This window comes from Antennarius striatus, chromosome 7 (genome assembly GCF_040054535.1).
Source record: "Antennarius striatus isolate MH-2024 chromosome 7, ASM4005453v1, whole genome shotgun sequence".
Classification (NCBI taxonomy): Eukaryota; Metazoa; Chordata; class Actinopteri; order Lophiiformes; family Antennariidae; genus Antennarius; species Antennarius striatus.
This window is the reverse complement of record NC_090782.1, coordinates 23,882,595-23,902,500: the sequence shown is the minus strand read 5'-3', so window position 1 is coordinate 23,902,500 and position 19,906 is coordinate 23,882,595. Positions and strand designations below refer to the sequence as shown.

General features: G+C 51.2%; 3 protein-coding genes across 9 annotated transcripts in view; 1 reads left to right on the top strand and 2 right to left on the bottom strand.

Moving 5' to 3' along the window:
- The window catches only part of patj (PATJ crumbs cell polarity complex component), a 34,726-nt gene extending 26,311 nt beyond the window's left edge, over positions 1-8,415 (top strand). For 4 of the 7 annotated variants that reach the window (XM_068319847.1, XM_068319844.1, XM_068319841.1 and 1 more), the window contains 19 exons: positions 1-153; positions 717-808; positions 3,130-3,214; positions 3,372-3,452; positions 3,579-3,656; positions 3,772-3,831; positions 3,912-3,984; positions 4,085-4,191; positions 4,293-4,376; positions 4,462-4,655; positions 4,741-4,888; positions 5,092-5,178; positions 5,251-5,470; positions 5,643-5,677; positions 5,863-5,985; positions 6,074-6,178; positions 6,334-6,428; positions 6,512-6,635; positions 6,983-8,415. The exon at positions 1-153 is cut by the window's left edge and continues 44 nt beyond it. In XM_068319847.1, coding sequence (XP_068175948.1) covers positions 1-153; positions 717-808; positions 3,130-3,214; positions 3,372-3,452; positions 3,579-3,656; positions 3,772-3,831; positions 3,912-3,984; positions 4,085-4,191; positions 4,293-4,376; positions 4,462-4,655; positions 4,741-4,888; positions 5,092-5,178; positions 5,251-5,470; positions 5,643-5,677; positions 5,863-5,985; positions 6,074-6,178; positions 6,334-6,428; positions 6,512-6,635; positions 6,983-7,129 — 2,091 coding nt within the window. In that variant the 3' untranslated portion in view covers positions 7,130-8,415. The remainder of the gene's footprint in view (positions 154-716; positions 809-3,129; positions 3,215-3,371; positions 3,453-3,578; positions 3,657-3,771; positions 3,832-3,911; positions 3,985-4,084; positions 4,192-4,292; positions 4,377-4,461; positions 4,656-4,740; positions 4,889-5,091; positions 5,179-5,250; positions 5,471-5,642; positions 5,678-5,862; positions 5,986-6,073; positions 6,179-6,333; positions 6,429-6,511; positions 6,636-6,982) is intronic. The other 3 variants (XM_068319843.1, XM_068319846.1, XM_068319845.1) reach the window with 3 other exon arrangements.
- A 213-nt stretch (positions 8,416-8,628) lies between these two features.
- On the bottom strand, positions 8,629-10,509 carry pdzk1ip1 (PDZK1 interacting protein 1). The gene is made up of 4 exons (XM_068319860.1): positions 10,370-10,509; positions 9,296-9,416; positions 9,091-9,165; positions 8,629-9,022 (listed from the first exon to the last, which is right to left on the bottom strand). The coding sequence occupies exons 1-4, from the start codon at positions 10,425-10,427 to the stop codon at positions 8,950-8,952; spliced, it is 327 nt and encodes a 108-aa protein (XP_068175961.1). The 5' UTR covers positions 10,428-10,509; the 3' UTR covers positions 8,629-8,949.
- A 1,053-nt stretch (positions 10,510-11,562) lies between these two features.
- On the bottom strand, positions 11,563-19,594 carry nwd1 (NACHT and WD repeat domain containing 1). The gene is made up of 18 exons (XM_068320420.1): positions 19,511-19,594; positions 19,339-19,423; positions 18,857-19,252; positions 17,462-18,773; positions 17,151-17,354; positions 16,928-17,081; positions 16,702-16,819; positions 16,071-16,235; positions 15,788-15,985; positions 14,482-14,604; positions 14,200-14,405; positions 13,823-14,077; positions 13,636-13,726; positions 13,396-13,538; positions 12,790-13,063; positions 12,133-12,686; positions 11,951-12,056; positions 11,563-11,873 (listed from the first exon to the last, which is right to left on the bottom strand). Exons 1-18 carry the CDS (start codon positions 19,592-19,594, stop codon positions 11,563-11,565), a joined length of 4,779 nt encoding a protein of 1,592 aa, XP_068176521.1.
- Between the last annotated feature and the right edge of the window lie 312 nt (positions 19,595-19,906).

Genomic DNA, 19,906 nt, shown 5'->3' with positions numbered 1-19,906 from the left:
TGCGTGGAGCTGGAGAAGGAGCGCCAGAGTCTTGGCCTCAGCCTGGCGGGAAACGCGGACCGCTCCCGACTCAGCATCTTCGTGGTCGGACTCCACCCGGGGGGGCCGGCCGCCCGGGACGGACGCATCCGGGTCGGAGACGAGCTGCTGGAGGTGAGGCCGGCTCGCTCTTATGAATATTAATCAGGATCAGGAAGGCGGGGCCTCGTTACAGGAAAGTCACATGACTGAAGTGTTCGTGATCAGGAGGAGGAGCCAAACGCGCGGAAACATGGAGAACAACTGAATGTAACGCGTAACCACTTCCTGTTATGTAACCGATAGGCTGTCGCCAATGGAAACAGGCCAGCAGCTCATTACGTATGCGGAATCCGTTCAGTCATGTGATCCAACAGCAGATCAGACATGATTCTATCAGATTACATGTATCAGACATGATTCTATCAGATTACATGTATCAGACATGATTCTATCAGATTACATGTATCAGACATGATTCTGTCAGATTACATGTATCAGACATGATTCTATCAGATTACATGTATCAGACATGATTCTATCAGATTACATGTATCAGACATGATTCTGTCAGATTACATGTATCAGACATGATTCTATCAGACACTCAGCAGATGATAATTGTTAATCCCGGTGATGCAACAGGATCTTTCTGGTGTTTTATGGATGATAATCAGGAATTCTAATTTGTTTTTCAGATCAACAACCAGATTCTTTATGGGCGGAGCCACCAGAATGCCTCCGCCATCATTAAAAGCACCGCCTCCAAGGTGAAACTCATCCTTCTCAGGTAGGACCGCAAGGCATGCTGGGAATGTTTTCATTTCTGTGATTTTTTTAGTGTTCGCTGCAACTAAAGTTAGCAGTTGTATGTTAGCATCTTTAGCCAGTCAGAGAGCCGGTACCGTGTTAGCATCGGGGTGTAGGCCACGCCTTTTGATGTCACTGACGCGCTGACATCAGGTTTCATGTTTCCACGGCAACAAACCTGTCGACTGGTCCGACACAAAACCGGGCCCGATTTGGACTTGATGAAAGAGACGGGAGGAGATTAAACCCTGCTCCTTCTCCTCCTCCTCCTCCTCCTCCTCCTCCTCCTCTTCCTCTTCCTCTTCCTCCTCCTCCTCCTCCTCTGGGACCTCTCGGCTACAGGATTGATTTGCAGGTTGTGTCTCTGAGGTCTAATTCGGATCAGAGGCGCCGGCGCCGGTCTGGTCCTCCTGTCAGACAGGATTTAGAGCAGCAGGAGGACCAGGAGGTGTTCTCCTTCACCGGATCAGAACCGCTGCACCTGAACTCATCAGAACACTGAAGGAAGAACCAGTGGTTTGGTACCAGAGGTTCCAGACTGAAGGGGGACGACGACCCACTTCAATCCAGAACCTCAGGGTTCGGTTTGAGGAGCGTAGAACCAATCAGAACCTCTGTTTCTTGTCTGGACCGGGGATGAATGAATGCTAGATGATGTAGAGCTGCCCCGCTTCAGGAGTCATCAAGATCTGGTCCCGGGTCAAGACCAGGTTCTGGATCTAGATCCAGGTGTGGATCTAGATCCAGAACCAAATCTGGTTCTGGATCTGGATCTGGATCTGAATCTGAATCTGAATCTGAATCTGGATCTGGGTCTTGATCTGAATTGTGATCAGGATCTTGATCTTGATCTGGGTCTGGATCTCGATCTGGATCTTGATCTGGGTCTGGATCTGCATCATGTGACCCCAGCAGGAAGTCTACGCCTACAAAGGTCGGAATGGTTGCCTGTAAACGGATAGCATCAGACGCCATCGCCTTGGTGAGGAGGAGGGGAACGCCTCTGATAGGACGGAATCAGGCGCGTTTACCGGCTGTTCCATTAGATGACCCCCCCTTCCCAGCGGTCCTGATTGAATCGGGTCGGCGCGTCGGGTCGGGGGGGGGGCGCGGCACCCTCATCGTGTTCAGCCAGGTGACAAAATCTCGTTAAAGTCGTGTCGGTGATGATTTATCGCTGGGTAAAGGTCGCCACGGCGATGAGCAACGAGATGCGGGATGGGTGGGGGGCCTTGGAGAGCATCGCCATGGAAACAGTCCCGTGTGGACTGATGGTGTCTGCGTGCACACCTGAGTCACAGAAGATGAGGAAGAGCGATGAAGGGTGAGGAAGAGAGGGAGCGGATCAATAAATCAATGGGAGGATAAAAACCTCCTTGATCGATCGATCGTCTGCTTTTCTTCTCGTTCGGTTCCCAGAGTTTCACAAATCTTCAGCCGCCGTTTTTCTTTTAAAGCTTTTGAGACGTGACCTTTAAAGAGACAGAGCGCCTCTGACTCCACCTCCTCCACACTGACACGGACACGATCGGATGCAGGGGATCACCTGACGGCGTCCTCCTCCCTGGAGGTGGAGACTCACTGCTCCTCCTTGGGACTGTTTCACCGCGTGAACCTGGACTGTTTCACCGCGTGAACCTGGACTGTTTCACCGTGTGAACCTGGACTGTTTCACTGCGTGAACCTGGACTGTTTCACTGCGTGAACCTGGACTGTTTCACCGCGTGAACCTGGACTGTTTCACCGTGTGAACCTGGACTGTTTCACTGCGTGAACCTGGACTGTTTCACCGCGTGAACCTGGACTGTTTCACCGCGTGAACCTGGACTGTTTCACCGCGTGAACCTGGACTGTTTCACCGTGTGAACCTGGACTGTTTCACTGCGTGAACCTGGACTGTTTCACTGCGTGAACCTGGACTGTTTCACCGCGTGAACCTGGACTGTTTCACCGCGTGAACCTGGACTGTTTCACTGCGTGAACCTGGACTGTTTCACCGCGTGAACCTGGACTGTTTCACCGCGTGAACCTGGACTGTTTCACTGCGTGAACCTGGACTGTTTCACCGCGTGAACCTGGACTGTTTCACTGTTGGGTCGGCTTCAGACGGCGCTGCTCCTCTGGGAAGGTGCTGTTGGTTTTCTGCTCCATTACCCATGAGTCTTTGCTGCAGACGACAGTTCATCACAGGAAGTGATGAAGGTCAAAGAAGCGCGAGTTGTGTCCCATAAAGAGACGACCAAAACTAACCTCTCTCTCTCTCTCTCTGCCGCGCCCCCCCACCTCCTTCTGCCCCCCCAGATGTGAAGATGCCATCAATCAGATGGCGGTGCCCCCCTTCTCGTCTCCCCCTCCTCCCCCCATCCTCGGCCCCGTCAGCTCTGAGGTATCCACACATCCCCGTCCACATACTTTTGTCCACATGCTGTACAGCCTGGCTGTGATGTGATTGGTCGATCCGCTCTAAGAGCCCGCCTCTTTAAGGCACTTGATGCAAGTCCGTCTAATAACTGTTTCACCTTGACTCCTCCTCTTTTTGCCAGGCTCCCATCGGTGGCTCCGCCCCCACAGAAAGACCACACCCCCCAGAAGGCTTGACGCTCCACCCCTCATCGGACGCGCCGGTGAGTTGAGATCCAATCACAGTCATCTCCCTCCTAAACTCCTCCCCTGATCCCTTATAGAATCCGAGACCCCTCCCCCAGATGTGTAGCTCCTCCTCCTCCGTCTAACGTCCTCCCTTCATGCAGGACGGCACCGGTGACGATACGGAGCAGAACCGAAGCAGCGCCCCCCAGAGTCTGGGAGGGGAAGACGCCTTCAAGACGGTCCGACGCTACACACACGTCCTCACGTCTGTCCACACACAACCAGTACTGATTGTGTGTGTGTGTGTGTGTGTGTGTGTGTGTGTGTGTGTGTGTGTGTGTGTGTGTTCTGCAGAAACTCAAAGAGTCTCCAGACGATGATCTCCAGTCTTCGAGGGCGCCTCCAGAGCAGCAGGTCAGAGTGTTTCCTGTTATTGGTTCTATCGTTCTGTTTACGGATCAATAACTTCCTGATCGGATCTGATTGGATCTCAGGCCTGCAGGCCTGGCAGGCAGACGGAAAGGTCTCCTCCACCGATTGGTCCAGACCTGCAGACGGCGAACAGAGGTTTGTCTGAAGCCCCTCCCTCCATGACTGACACATGTGTTAGCGTGTTAGCGTGTTAGCAGGGTGTGACAGCCGTTAAACCAATCAGACGCCTCCTCAGACCCGTCCTGCTGCGCCGTGGTTCCTGGTCAGGAGACGCTCCTGGAGATCAGCAAAGGACGATCAGGACTGGGGCTCAGCATCGTAGGAGGGAGAGACACACAGCTGGTACACACACACACACACACACACACACACACACACACACACACACACACACACGCACACGCACACATGCTTCTGATTGGCCCATCGTGTGTCTCCACCAGGACGCCATCGTGATCCACGAGGTGTACGAGGAAGGAGCGGCGGCCAGAGACGGGCGTCTGTGGGCGGGGGACCAGATCCTCCAGGTAGGATTCGTTTGGTGTGTGTCTCCCCCTGGTGGACGCACGCGGCGTCACACCTCCAGGTAACCCCTGCTCTCCTGCGTCCAAGGTGAACGGGGTGGAGCTACGCGGGGCGTCCCACGAGGAGGCCATTGCCGCCCTGCGCCAGACGCCGGCGAAGGTGCGCCTGATGGTCCTGAGGGACGAGGCGCGGTACCGAGACGAGGAGAACCTGGACGTCCTCCAGGTGGCGCTGCAGAAGAGGAGCGGCAGGGGGCTGGGCCTCAGCATTGTGGGGAAGAGGTCGGGACACGGACACACCCCTCACATGTCGACCTCTATGCGACATGTGTAACCATGTGTGTGTGTGTGTGTGTGTGTGCGTCAGGAGCGGCAGCGGCGTGTTCATCTCCGAGGTGGTCAGAGGAGGCGCCGCCGAGCTGGACGGGCGCCTCATGCAGGGCGACCAGATCCTGTCCGTCAACGGAGACGACACCAGACACGCCTCCCAGGAAACGGTCGCCGCCGTGCTGAAGGTAAAGCACCGGTTCCGGTTCCATCAGTACGGCGTCTGGTGATGACATCATCAATTGATGACATCATTAATAATCAGCTGAGACGTAAAAACAGGAAAAAACACCTGAAGAAGATTGGGAACCGCCATCGGGTCACGTGATCAGAAGTCAAACGGAATGCACATATTAAAATACGTGTGTGTGTGTGTGTGTGTGTGCTGCAGTGTGTTCGCGGTCCGGTCCTGTTGGAGGTCGGACGACTCAAAGCTGCTTCCTGGATCTCATCCAGACACAACTCACAAATGAGCCAGGTGTGTGTGTGTGTGTTTAACATCCCATAATAACACACTGATCACTGACGCTGTTTGTCTTTAAACCATCAGGTGACTCCTGTGAGTAAAGACAGCTCAGGTGTTCTGGCTCCGCCCTCTGCTCCCACACCACCAGCCCCACCCCTCACATGCTCCGCCCCCACCCAACCCGCATCCACATGCTCCGCCCCCACGCTCCCCGCCCCCCCCACGTCAGCATCTACCGATCCTTTGCCTCCCAACAACGAGTCCGGGTCCAGCAGTGACATCACTTCCTGCCCAAGCACCACAGGTATGCCCACATGGGGGGGTCCGGGGGGGGGTGGTCGGTTTAGAAACAAACAAACAGGGTAAACAAACATCTTGCTTGTAAACATTTTCAATGACATCACAAAGGGTTTAAATCATGTGACGATATATTGTGATCGATCAATCGATCGATTGATCCCTGTTTGTCTCTGCAGCAGCAGCGAGCGTCCGGACCGTGGAGATCACCAGGGTAACGTGCCGACACTTACTGATTATTGATAACAGCTGATCAATAGTAGATTTTGTCCACAACCCTGATGATGTCACACATCACCGCCGCATGGCGACGACTCCGTCCAGGGTGCATTCAAGGACTGTAGGTGAAGTCACCGCTGTGGTTTAGAGTGGGCGTGTCTCTCTCCCTCCCCCCCTCAGGGCGTCAGCGACTCCCTCGGGGTCAGTGTGGCGGGGGGGCGGGGCAGCCCGCTGGGGGACGTCCCCGTCTTCATCGCCATGATTCAGGCCAACGGCGTGGCGGCAAAAACGCACCAACTGAAGGTCGACAAGTGAACATGACCGGAGCATCACCTCAGGACACGCCCCCGGATTTACCTGTGTGTGTGTGTGTGTGTTTGTGTGTGTCCAGGTGGGGGACCGGATTGTCAGTATTAACGGTCAGTCGGTGGACGCTCACTCTCACGGCGAGGTCGTCGCCATGCTCAAGAACAGCTACGGAAACATCAGCCTGCAGGTAAGCCCGCCCATCAGGTAACCCCGCCCCATCAACTCAATATACTATGCAATCATGTGACTCGGCTCCTGATTAAAAGAACTCGTCTGACTTGAAGCTTGTATTAATGGCGTGCTGTCCCTTTAAATGACATCACTGTGATGACATCATCCCAGGTGGTCGCTGACACCAACATCGGCGCCGTCGCCACCCAGGTGGAGAGTTTGTCCGGTCTGTCAGCCAACACCGACACGCATGCAGCAGAGCCAGAGTGAGTGCACACACACACACACACACACACACACACACACACAGGTGTGTGGCTCTGACTCCGCCCCTGCCCCTCCTCCTCAGGGGACCACGCCCCCGCAGCATCAGCCTGGAGAAAGGCTCCGAGGGGCTGGGCTTCAGCATCGTCGGAGGGTTCGGCAGTCCCCATGGAGACCTGCCCATCTACGTCAAGACCGTCTTCAGCAAGGTCAGGACCACCGCCCGGCTAGCTGCTCAGCTTGGCTAGCTAGCGCCATACCTGATTAGCATATTTCAGTTAGCTATTTTAGCAACATAATGTGGTTGTTAGGGGATCAGGTGACATCATGAGTTTGATATTTATCTGAAGATCTTAAAGAATCTGTCATGCTAACAGGACATGCTATCATACTTAGCGGGCATGCCATCATGCTAACAAGCAGACAAGTTTAGCTTGTTTAAGATGAGCTCGTGTCTGTGTCGATCGTAACATAAGGGTGGGCGGATCTGATTATGCTAAGCTAACCGGTGTTTAGTCAGATGTCATCAGCATACGATTGTCGGTGTGCGATTCAGGGCGCGGCGGCGGTGGATGGCCGTCTGAAGCGAGGCGATCAGATCCTGGCGGTGAACGGCGAGAGCCTGCAGGGGGCGACTCACGAGACGGCGGTCGCCGTCCTGAAGAAACAGAGGGGAACCGTCACGCTGGACGTCCTGTCGTAAGACACGCCCCCAACACGCGTGACCGTCAACTTCCCAACCAGCAAAAAGACAACAACACGCACCTGGAAACGGTCCCTCAACCTCGGGTTCTGTGGGGGCGGCGGTTTTGTTAGCCCCGCCCCTCAGACAGCATTTCATCGCCCACCGTCGCAACATCGTCACATTATTATCGATTGGTTCAGGTTTTATATTCGTGACGTTTCACAAGTATTTTTTTTAACTCATTGATCCGTCGCTGCCCGAATGTGCTAGCATGCTAACGTTCACCAACCCGCGCGCGGTAGCCTGACGCAAGCTCTTCCAGGTCAAACGTGAAACTTGGACTTCACCTCTGAAGACAGAACCTTTGGTTCAAGAACGTTAGCTGTTAGCGCCTAGCTGTCAGCTACCAAGGAGAAGCTAATGGTCCCGCCTCTTAGCTGTTAGCAGGAAGCTAACGGGTCTGTTCTCGTCGCAGTACTTTTTAAAAAGGATTAAATGTTCAATTAAAGTGAATTAATTTTAATTTCATTGTGTCGTTCACGCGTAAGTCACATGTAACACATAACGTGTGACACGTAGCATGTAGCATGTTTATCACAATGGTGCAAAATGTCATTACTCCCTCTGCCAGATGAGGGAGACAACATTTTCACACATCAGGTTTACCCCCCCCTTCCTCACTTCCCCCATTCCTCCAGCAATAGATGCTCAGTCTTCCGTGTGATCGTTACCATGGAGATAAAGCTGAAAATGCGTCTCCATGGAGATTTAAAACAATAAACCATTTCCTAGAATCAGACGTGACTAAAAGACATTTATTCAAGCTCTTGTTCTCCAGAGCAGGTCGGAGCCTGGGTTTAGCTTAGCTTAGTTTTTCTTAGCTTAGTTTAGCTTAGCCTAGCTTAGCTTAGCATTCTGTTTGGAACCAGATTGGATGCTATGCTAACAAACAGAACATAAGGATTGATTGGAATGTCGACCGTAGCTTTCGTCTTTTCATTTTGAGTTGTGCTAACATTTAGCCCGATGCTGCTGTTCAGATATTTAGCGTCTTATCAAGCTAACGGCGGCTAGCGCTGCTGAGGAAACGAGCTACTTCTTTTATATACATATCAATCAAAATGTGTTGTTGTGCCACGATTTGGTTCGTAGAGGAAATGTAATTTATTTTTGATCCTGTTGGGAATCAGCGATTTCTATTTTTTGTGGTCGTGTTTCGATTATTTGTCGATTCTCTTTTTGTCATCTTTCCTGATCGTTTGTCCCCTTTGATATTTATGGACTGAGTGTTTGAGTCTTTTAGTCAGAGCACAATAAATGATTGGTGAAGGGATGGAGCGACTCTCTGGTGTTCAGGTCACATGATTAACGCTTGTAGCCTCGCCTTCAGATCGCCTTCAGATCGCCTTCGCCGCCGCTCCCTGACCTAACATCTGTTTACAACGTCCAACTGTTCATCAGGTGACTAATCATTAATCAATAATCGTCGATCAGTAACCAGACGCTGCAGATGGACGGCTTCTCCTCGTCTTTATTGTTCAGAGACAAACAAACAATCTGATTGATCGGCTCATTGATTAGCTTCTACTTCTAATCATGGATAATCAATATCGTCTCTCACTCTAATAAATCGATTTTAGAACATTTGAAAAAAAGATTTAAAAAAACTTTGAATTAAATCAAAACAAGTTCTTCATCATAAGCCCCGCCCACCTGGGACCACAGCAACGACAGAACAAACAAATCAGATCAGCTGTCAATGTTTGTTTTTGTTTACATTTTTGTTTACATTTACACGTCGACGGCGTTTGAACAGCCAATGGGAGGACAGCGGGGCGTCACATGGGGGTCACTCTCAGGTCGTCGTCATTGGTTACCAGGTTATCGTAGGCGTGTTGTTCTTCTTTGCTCCTGAACACAAACTGAAAGTCAGAACGAGTCCAGATCCTTCAGGGTCGGCTGTTTACCTGTTTGTTTACCTGACCATCTCCAGGGCGGAGCCAGCAGTGTTTACGTCGTCAACGACAACCAATGAGGTCGCCGGCGGGTTCGTCCTGCGTGGGTTTAGTTAGATATCAGTTAGAGAATCCAAAATAAAATTCAGTTAAGGTTTGTTTAAATACTGAGAGGCTGATGAAGACGCCAGATCAACACACACACACACACACACACACACACACACACCTGTTGGATTCGTCGCACCAGGCCTTCTTCACCACGAGGGTGATGAAGGTGAGGAAGAGGAAGAGGCAGAGGGCGATGATGCCGGTGAGCCACTGAGGCAGCGGACGCTCCGCCTCTTGATCTGCGACAGAGGTCAAAGGTCAGAAGTTCAACTTTCAAACACTCATGTTTCTGTCATCACATTATTAAACTGTTGTTTACTGACTTATGAGGTCATTAAATAATTAGTCATCATTTAATCACCGTTAAATTTCCCAATTTGGGATCAATAAAGTATCTAATCTCATTGTGAAGTTTGACCACTGAGTTAACCTGTTAGCTTAGCCGAGCCAAACTGTTGCTGGTTACAGTATTCAGTTACTAAACTGAAGCAATAGCCGCTAAAATAAACCATTAGCTGCTAATATATATCATTATATATATTAAGATATATAAGATATACTGTATATATCATGTATTATATTAGATATATACATTAAATTATATGAGGTATATTGTTTTATATAATAATCTCAAATTCGTCCATCCTTTTTCTTCTTCTTCTTGGGGTCACGGGGGTCGCTGGACTTAATCCCCGTTGGGTTCATTGGCGGCGCATCGCAGAACCACATAAAAGACAAACAACCGTAAACACACACACACACACACACCAACGGGCAGTTTGACATGAACGGCCCACCTAAACTGCGTTTTCTTGGAGGTGGGAGGAACCCGGAGAGAACCCACCCAGATACGGGGAGAACAAACAAAACGCCACCGTGTCGCCATGACGACCACAATTATAGATTGAAGTTTAACGAATAACGACGTCCAAACGATTCAGCTCTCTCTTTGTAGGACTACCTGCACTCACACACACACACACACACACACACACACACACACACCACAGCGTTCAGACGTTGCCCTTCCTGTCAGCTGACCCTTGTTGTGACCTCGTTATTTTCCGGGCGTGTCTCGTTGGGTTTTTTTTTTTTTTCAAATTCCAATTTTTTCCAAACATTTTCCAAACAAACGCGTTCAACCAACAGAAGAACTGATTGATCGCTGATCAGTGGATTGATTTGGTCCTACCTGTCTGGGACGTCACTGCTGTCACCAACAAACAGGAAATGAGCGCCAGCCTCCTCATCCTGCTGCTCTGCTGCTCCTCCACCGACTGGTTCAGGTGTTGTTGCTGAAACGGTTAATGTTTAACGACAGGTGACACTTCCTGTTGGGACTCCACCAGCAGACTGGGGGGGGGGGGTGTCCCCGCCCTTTAGACATCACTATGTGTGTAGACACATTTAGTTTTATTGACCCCCCCCAGTCCAGCAGAGCTCTCTCATTCAACAGGTATGTGGGTCACAGCGCCCCCGAAGGGTCAAACAGGTACTGCACAGGAAAACCACCTAAACCCACCACAGGTACCGGTTCCACTGGTTAGCCTTAACCAGTAGCTAACAAATCATTAGCTTTAGCAATTAGTTTTTAGAAATTATTAGCTTTAAACAATAAATATAAATTAGCATTAAGTAAATATTTGCTTACCACCGTAAACAATATTCATTCTAAGCAGAGCCGCGTTTGTTTCAGGGAACATCAAATTATTTAATAATGAAGGTGAACCACGCCCACTCTGCGTCGTGGGCGGAGCCTCTAAAGCAGGGGAGTCAAACTAATTTTTTCATCGAGGGCCGCATCAGCGTAACGGCTGTCCTCAAAGGGCCAGATGTAACTAATAAATGTAACTCAATGTAAAATAAATGTAACTAGTCCTTAATGTTAAATAATTCTGAATTTATTATTTATTCAAGTTACAAACATTACAGTTACACAGAAAAATGTTTCTCTGTTCTAACATAAATCCTTTTAATTTGTCTGGTTATTAGACCCACAGAACTCCATCAATCAAGGATCAAACTATCAATCAAGAAAAATAACACCAGACACAAGTTAGGATGTTAACTTTGTTCACACGACTTTTTTTAAATTTTAAAATGGGTTTAATTATGGGAAATATAGTTTCTGGTCAAACTACACTTTTGACCTATTTTTAGACATTCTGACTTTTTATGCTCTCAAGGGCCACATAAAATGAGGTGGAGGGCCACATTTGGCCCCCGGGCCTTGAGTTTGACACATGTGCTCTAAAGCTTCGGAACCGACCACACAGAAGTGTTCCTGGCGTTATAAACCGATAATATAAAACTAACTACCGTAGTTCAGAAAAATATCAGTGACCTTGTGGCCCCTGTTGATGGGGAGGGCTGGCCCCGGGGGCCCTACAGTATGAGGCAGGTGGCGGAGGGTTTGGTTCGGAGCATGCTGATGAGGTTGAGGTTGAACTGGGCCGGGTTGTAGCCCTGGAGCTCGGAGCCGGCCCCCTGCTGGTCGTCCTGCCCCCTCTCCCTGGAGGTGACCCGGTACTGCGCCTTGACGTTCCTCAGCGGGTTGTAGTCCGGGCTGACCCGATCCGGGCAGCGGAACACCTCCCTGATGACGGCGCCCTGCTGGGTCAGCGCCACGAAGCCGTTCCTGTAGGTCACCATCCTGACGACGGGCGAGTAGACGTACTGGACGAACAGCAGCTGCCCTGTTTGGGGGGTAGAACCGATGGGGTCACGTGTCGACAGGAACCCGGGTCGGGTTCAGGTTCCGGGGGTCACTCACCCGTCTTGACGTCCCAGACTTTGACGGTTCGGTCCTGCGATCCGGTGAAGACGAAGTGGTCGCTGTCGGAGAAGGCGGCGCAGAGAACGCCCTCGAAACAAAACCCCTACGGAGAGAGACGCCCTGTTAGAGACCTGGAACCACCCCCGGTTCTGACATGGTGTGTGTGGGGGGGGGGTGACCTTGTACTCCATGGTGTGGTCCAGCGCCACCGGTTTTAGGGCCCACAGCCGCTGGACGGCGTCCTCGGAGCCCACCAGAGCGTGGGTCCCCCAGTTGCTGGCGCTGACGCAGGTCACCCGGCTACGGTGGGGCTCCAGGTCGGCACCGCCGCCGCTCCGGAAGTCGTGTAGCTTCACCTCGCCGCAGCTCGTCCCGTACGCCAGCCGGCGGTCGGGCAGCAGCGCCATGGAGGACAGCGGCGCGTGGAGGAGGGACAAGGAGACGGTCCTCAGCGGCCCCTCCACCCGCGGGAAGTTGTCTCTGGTGGTGATCTCGAACAGGCTGACGGAGTCCTCGTAGGCCACCGCCGCGTGGCGCTCCTGGGAGCTGACAGCCAGGCACAGGACCCTGGACAGGCTCTCCGGGGGGGGGATACACAGGGTCTCCTGGGGGAGGGCTAACGGGTAGATGAGGACGGTACCGGTGGTCAGACCGCACAGCAGGAGACGTTTGTGCTGCGCCAACTCCAGGCAGCAAACCTCAGCGGAGGCCTCCAGACGCTCAGACAGGGAACCTGCAGGAGGAGAAGCTGGTGGGTACACGGCGACGCCCCCCCCTCCTGTCCCAGATCAACACCCCCAGAACCAAACCCCCCCTGGACCAAACCAAACCCTGACCTGTGAGGCTGTTCCAGCTGATGACCTCCGTCTGGTTCTGCTGCCGGACGTAAAAAACCCGGTCGGCGTCCTTGGCGACGGCGACGTGGGCGGAGCCAGTGGGGATGTGGGCGGTGGATTTGTGTCGGGCGTCGTACTTCAGGTTCCACAGGTGGACCCAGGCGGCGGCCGTGGAGGCTGAGATCAGCAGGCCGTCGTGAAGGAGCACCGAGGTGACGGCGGCGTCGGAACCACACAGAGTGTCCAGCAGAGCGCCGGTCGTCACCGACCAGACCTAATAAAGGTTATTCAAAATCACAAGAACACACGGATACGGCTGCTTAGGAAGAAGAGGAGGAGGAAGAGGAAGAGGAAGAGGAGGAGGAAGAGGAGGAGGGCTGCACCTGAACGCCACCTGAACCACTGATAATAAAACTTAAATTATAGCAGCAACATTTTATTGTGAAGCAGCTGCAGGACTTTTATTGTGAAGGAGTGATAGAACTTTAATTATGAAGCACCTCCAGAACTTTTATTGTGACGGAGTGATAGAACTTCAATTGTGAAGCAGCTGCAGGACTTTTATTGTGAAGCAGCTGCAGGACTTTTATTGTGGCGGTGTGTTACCCGTATGAGCTGGTCAGCCGCTCCGGAGACGAGCACCCGGCTGTCTGACGAGACGCAGACAGACAGGACGGTCTCGTCGTGATGGAGGTCCAGGAACCGGTCCACAGGGTCGACGTGAAAGAGGCTCAGGGTCCGATCACACCCTGCAGACAGAACCGGACCCGGAGGAGGGAACCGGCGCCGTTAACAACATTCAAGGAAACAATGTGAGGCGGGATTCGAACCTTCAACCTGACGCACCTGCGATCAGGATTTTCTCATCTTCGGTCACCGACAGCAGAGACGGAACCAGATCCAACTGGACGGCGGTGTGACGGCCGGTCCTGGAAACCTGGACAGAGAAATGGTCCTTGAAAACAGATCCTGGAGGGTTTTGAATCCCAGAATGTGACGCTGGTTCTGGTTCTGGTTCTGGTTCTGGTCCCACCTGGTGGAGGAACCCGCCCTCAGAAACCACAAACACCTTCCCGTGTTTGGGGACTGAAACCCAGCTGGCGACGGTCAGATGTTTCTCCTCCAGCTGCGCCTCCACGGTTCCCGTCCTGCCGGCGGGATGACGGATCCGGACCCGCCCCCCATCCAGCAGGGAAACCACCGCCTCCCCCAGAACGCCCAGAACCACACCCCCTCCATCGGAACCAGCGCTGACCAGCTCAGCGCCGTCCAGCTTCCACACCTTCACCTGCAGGAGACACATGTTAGGAACTGTATGCTAACATCAAGCTAACTTCAAGCTAATCTCAAGCTAACACCAAGCTAAAGTCAAGCTAACACCAAGCTAACGGCGGGAACCGGCGCTCGTACCTGTGACCTGGTGGAAATGAAGAGCATGCGGCTCTGCTCGGACAGGTGGAGGTGTAACGATCGAGGGGCGGGGTCACCAGGCACCGCCTCCTGGATGCACTGAAGCTGTTGGCCGTTCTTCAGGTCCCACATTCTCAAAGAGCAATCAGTGGCGGCCGAGAGGCAGTGGGCGGAGTCATCAATCACTTTGATGGACAGGACGGCGCCTACGCAATCGCAGGTGACGAAGTGTGATGACGATGACAAACATCGGTTGTTACAACTGGTCGATCGACCACCGACCTGTGTGTCCCAACAGGAAGTGGACGAGCTGCTGGTCGCCAAGGCTCCACACCGCCACCGCGCCATCGTCTGAACCCGCAAGCAGGAGCCCCGCCCTCCTGCTGACATCCACACACAGCACGCCTGAAGAGAGACGGACAGGTAACCAGACTACACCTGAACGCCTCATGGTTAACTAACTAACTAACTAACTATAACTAATTAACTAACGAACTACATAACTAAATAGCTAGTTAACTATCTAACTTAAACTTGAACGCCTCACACCTAACTAACAAAATAACTAGTAGGGTTGAGCCGGATACTCGTTTCGCACACACACACACACACACACACACACACACACACACACACACACACACACACACACACACACACACACACCATAATCAATATTGTTTAACTTTATGTGAAAAAAAAAGGCAATAGCATTAGGTACTAAAAATAAATAATTGAAAAAAAAAAGTACTAGAAAAACATTAAAATGAAAAAGAAGAAAAAAAACTTACAAAGTTTTGTTGAGTACGACATTTCCTGTTCATGCATACTTTCTAGTTAATTACTTTTTTTATCGCATGCACTTCATTAATGCACTTTGTGTTTACTCGTTCTAAATAGTTCCTTTACTATTGTGATCAAAAAGCGTTGAATCTAAATTCTGAGGCTCTTCAGTAAATATTCATTCATAGACTTAAGAATATTCATGTTCTGACTGATTTCATAAAAAACTTGTTCTGTAAATAGTTCTCTTACTTTTGTGAACAAAAACATTTATTTGAATTTCAATTTTGAGGCTGTTTTGTAAATAGTTTTAAAATAAGCAAAAATACAGCAACTTGTGATCATATCAATTTTAGTCTTAAAACAATGTAATGATTTAAGCCCCACCCATTTCCGGTCGAACCACACCCACTTCCTGTTTAAGCCCCGCCCATTCCGAATACAGATACGGATACAGATAATCTAGTTGGTTGAACAGATACAGATAGTGGTGTATTTGCTCATCTCTACTAACTAGCTAACTAAAGTTTCTCACAGACTTTGATATTGTTCATTTGTTAATGTACACATAATTATGCTACATGAGTTTTGTAATAACTTTTTATTATTAGAATATGTAATGAGAATAACGAAGTAAACGAACTTCATAAAAACTGTGACTCTTGCCTACTTGTATCTGTTTTGTTTTCTGTAACAAACATAAATATAAAAATCTTCTGCTGTCCAGGGACGGCCTTTAGAAACATTTCTCTGAACTTTTTTTGACGTTAAATTAGCATTCGGTTCTACACGGACACGTTCTGACCTCCATGAAGTCCAGTCAGGCTGCTCTGCAGCGCCCCCCCTGGCTGCTGCAGGAAGCTGCACTTTGGGATGAGGATGGGCTCGGGGCTGGTCAGCAGCCATTCCTCACATTGTCTACACAGCTGGCCAATCAGGGAAGGGAAGGGCGTGGCCAGAGAGGAGAGTCTGGCCAGCAGCTCGGTGTAGAACAGGGACATATCTGAACCCGGACAGAACCGCTGGTTTTCATTTGGTCCCATAAACTCTCATGTTTGAAAAGTTAAATCATTAAACAGAACACTGACCCATGTGACCCTCCAAGAAGTCCAGACTGGGTTTCATCAGGACTAGAGTGTCTCGGACCAGTCTGGTCTCGGTGCAGTCCATGTACTGGGAGCACTGGTCCAGATCCTGGATCACACTGGACACCCCACACACCCTGCTCTTACAGTACAGCCACTCAGCACTGCCTGGAAAACACACCAGTACCATGAATATATGAGATACGTACTGTGTAGTATATACTATGCACTATATTCTATATAGTATGTACTGTGTACTATGTAGTATATACTATGTACAATGCTGTACATACTTAGTTCTGTATAGTATAAATTGCGTACTATACATACACTACATACTATAAAGTATATACTATATAGTATATGCTGTGCACTATGTTCTGTATACTATGTAAGATATTGTACATACTATGTACTATGTAGCATATGCAGTGTACTAGATACTCATACTATGTACTCTAAGTATATACTGTCTACTACATAGTGTAAACTGTGTATTATGCTCTATATACTATTTACTATATAGTTCATGTACTCCATACAGTGCAGTATATACTATGTGCTATATTGTATATACTGTGTACTATGAACATGATAGAGCTTTTGAACAAGCTAATGCACATGCTAACCTTACCGATGACTTCCTGTCGCAGATCATCCCACAGGCCTGCATGTAGCAGGTGATAGGGAAGTTCCTGAAGCTTCCTGACGTTGGCCAATCCTGGAGCAAACCACAATGGCTGGGGCGGAACCTAAGACACCACACAGCCAATCAGGACCTTGGTGAGTGTTGAGGAAAGGCCCGGTTGGGTTCTTGTGGAAAACATAAAAACTTTCACGTCGGTCCTTGTTGTCGCCACCTTTCTGTCGGAGAGCAGCAGCGACAGGCCAGGTAGCGCCAACGGCTTCAGTTTCCCCGCCCACCGACCCAGGAAGTACTCTGCCAGATTCCTGAGGCTCCGCCCTCTTCTATCTGATGTCAGATAATGAGCTGAAGCGGCCTCCAACATTCGCCTGCACACACAAACGTGACGTTTAATACTTAGCACTTTTCCCTGAGTGGTCATTGGCCCCGCCCTTTACCAGTTGGCGATGGTGATGTAAGTGACCCCTCCCGTCCAGCGCTCCTCCAGGTGTTCCTCAAGGTCCCATCTAAGTCGGGCCCAGAGGAAGGGGGGCAGCCGAATCAGGGAAGGGGTCGGAGGCAGGGAGTACCTGTACACCTCAAAGATGACATCATCATCCAGGGACATTACATCACGTAGCTCCGCCTCCAGCAGACCCTCCCTGTAAAGTGTGGACACTTTTCAACAAAAAGGGGTGTCAACCTAGCTACATATTTGTCTCCTTGCTAAGAAAAGTAAACTGACTAACGTTCGCGCCACCCCTCTCACCTGGCCAGGGCGATGTACCCTAAGGCGCAGGACACCAGCTCCTTCCCGTGTTTCTTCTCCAGTGTCAGGAAGAGCTGTGACATCACTTCCTGTGCATCCGCCCCTAGCTGTACCTCTGCGATTGGCGTGAAGGACGCCCAGCGTCTGGCTGCAGACAGCATCAGCTTCAGGTGCAGAGGACAGCCGGTGGCCTCAAAGCGCTGCAGCACGGCGGCGGTCTGCTCAGGCGCCAACGTCCTCAGAGCGCCTCGAAGGTCCGCCTCCACTATCTTCTTCCCTTCATCGCCAGACAAACGCCCCACTTCGAAGTAGCTCTCCGAACACGACAACTTCCGGCGCATGTTGGCAAAAACCTCACTGTTGGTATCCATAGAAACCACCAGGTGGACATTGGGGGGAATGTTGGTGGGCAGCCAGTGGAGTTTGTGGGCGGAGTGTCGGTCAGAGAGGTGGTCCAGATTATCCAGGATGATGAGCAGAGTGTTCGCCCGTTGGGAAATGGCGGCCAGGACAGTCTTGAAGAATCGGAGAAGCTCCACGTGGCTACTGGCCATCAGTGGTGAGGGCAGGGCCAGACCACAAGCCAGACAGATCTGAAGACAGACGTCACGGAGGACGTGGTCGATGTCGGGTCTTTGCGGATGATGAATAGAAAGCAGCCGGATCACCACCACTGCCCCTGCCTCCAAGATACTCCGCATTTCCTGTGCCAGTTTGCAGAGTATGGCGGTCTTACCCATCCCAGCTGCCCCGTGGACTACCAGGGGGCTGTGATCCACTTGGGTGGACTCCCACATGGTAAAGCACAGCTTACCCAGAAGCCCCTCCCTGCCATAGACCCCCCTGCAGAACTTGGCGCTGGCAACGACGTGCTGCCAAACTTCCTCGGCCACCCGGTCACGCAAGTCCTCGTTTTCATCCTCAGTGCTTCCCCATACTTTCCTTCGCCTTTCCCCCGTCGAGGAATCTGCAATCGTTTCGATCCTGGCCTTCATCTGAGAGACAAACTGTTCGCAGACTCCGTCTAGGTACTGGGCGTGGTCTTTGCGTTTCGGGTCGATGCTGCCTTTGCTGAGCTCCACGCAATGCAGGTTGAGGACACTCTGCAAGGTTTCGTAGAGGCGGGCCTTGAGGGCGGTCAGGAGTCCCTGAGCTTCCGCATCAAGTAGACCTTCAGCCTTCAAGTCCATGAACTTGGCAAGACGTTTGGGACCGTCCCTCACCCGCTGGCGGGGGATCTCTCGGACGAAGAGCAGAGCGGATTGCTTGGCGACCCCCGTCCACAAGCCTTCCTCGAACTCTTGCTCAGTAACTGTGGACACAAACAGGAACACTCTCGGGAATTAACAGAAGGTACAAAACAAGGCGTGGCAACCACGCAGGATGCTACCGAACCTGACGCGTAGAAGCGGTGTTTCTGTTCGGCTGTGATGTCACCGGCCGCCTCGGCATCCGCAGCAGCTGAACGTAGCAACTGCAGCAGCTGAGTCTCGGTCAAACGCCACGCCAGGACGTTGTTGTCCCGCCGCGGCTTGCTCTCCAGACGCAGGTCGCTGTAGTAGGGGAAGTGAGTCGTGATTGGCTGGAGAACGTAGGCGGGCGGGACAGCATTGTTATCCTTTAGAAACCACCGGTTCAGCTGCTTGACGCCTTCAGGGTTTTTGGACAGTCTGGACAGAAGAGCTTCGAACTGTTTCCCAGGGACGAGGCGAGGAAGTGCGCGATGGCCGTACCGGTTCCCCAGCAGCGCCTTCGGGGACCAGCCAGAACAGAAAGTCAAGAAGTTAGAATCTTTGACCACACCCACTCCCTTAGAAGTGGCGAATAACAATTTAAAAGACTCACGATGAAGACTGGACCGGCGGACATCCTCTTACAGTTCTGTATCTCCTGCAGGAAGATCTCACCAGCCTCGTGGTCGCCAGAGGACACGCCTCGAATCCCCCAACGCAGGTCCACCACCTACCAGGAGGTAGTCAGTGAGCAGATGGCGGCGAGTCTTTGCACAGTTGATATATGATTTGATCAGATACTGGATCGAGCTCTGACCTCAAAGGTGAACCCCAGACTGCGGCAGAAAGCAAGGACTTCTGGGTAAGCCTTCTCCAGTAAGGCTTTCCTCTCGCTGCTCATATCTGATGGTTGTTGGTTTGATGGAAACGCTCAGAATAAAGCAGCAGAAACATGAACCCAAAAATTTCCTGAAACGTGACCCAAAGTGAGGTCACACCTACTGCCGCTGGGGGGGCGGGGCTAATGCATGTTAGACGAGATCAAACTGACCCCAATCCAGAGACGTCAAATGAACTTTCTCTGTTGAACGTTACTTGATCAAACCCCTATGACATCATACCTGATCTGCTCCATTATAATTAGCATGTCATTAGCATATCATCAGCATATATATTAATTTAGCGTTTTGTCTGCAAGGAGGAAGAAGCCGAT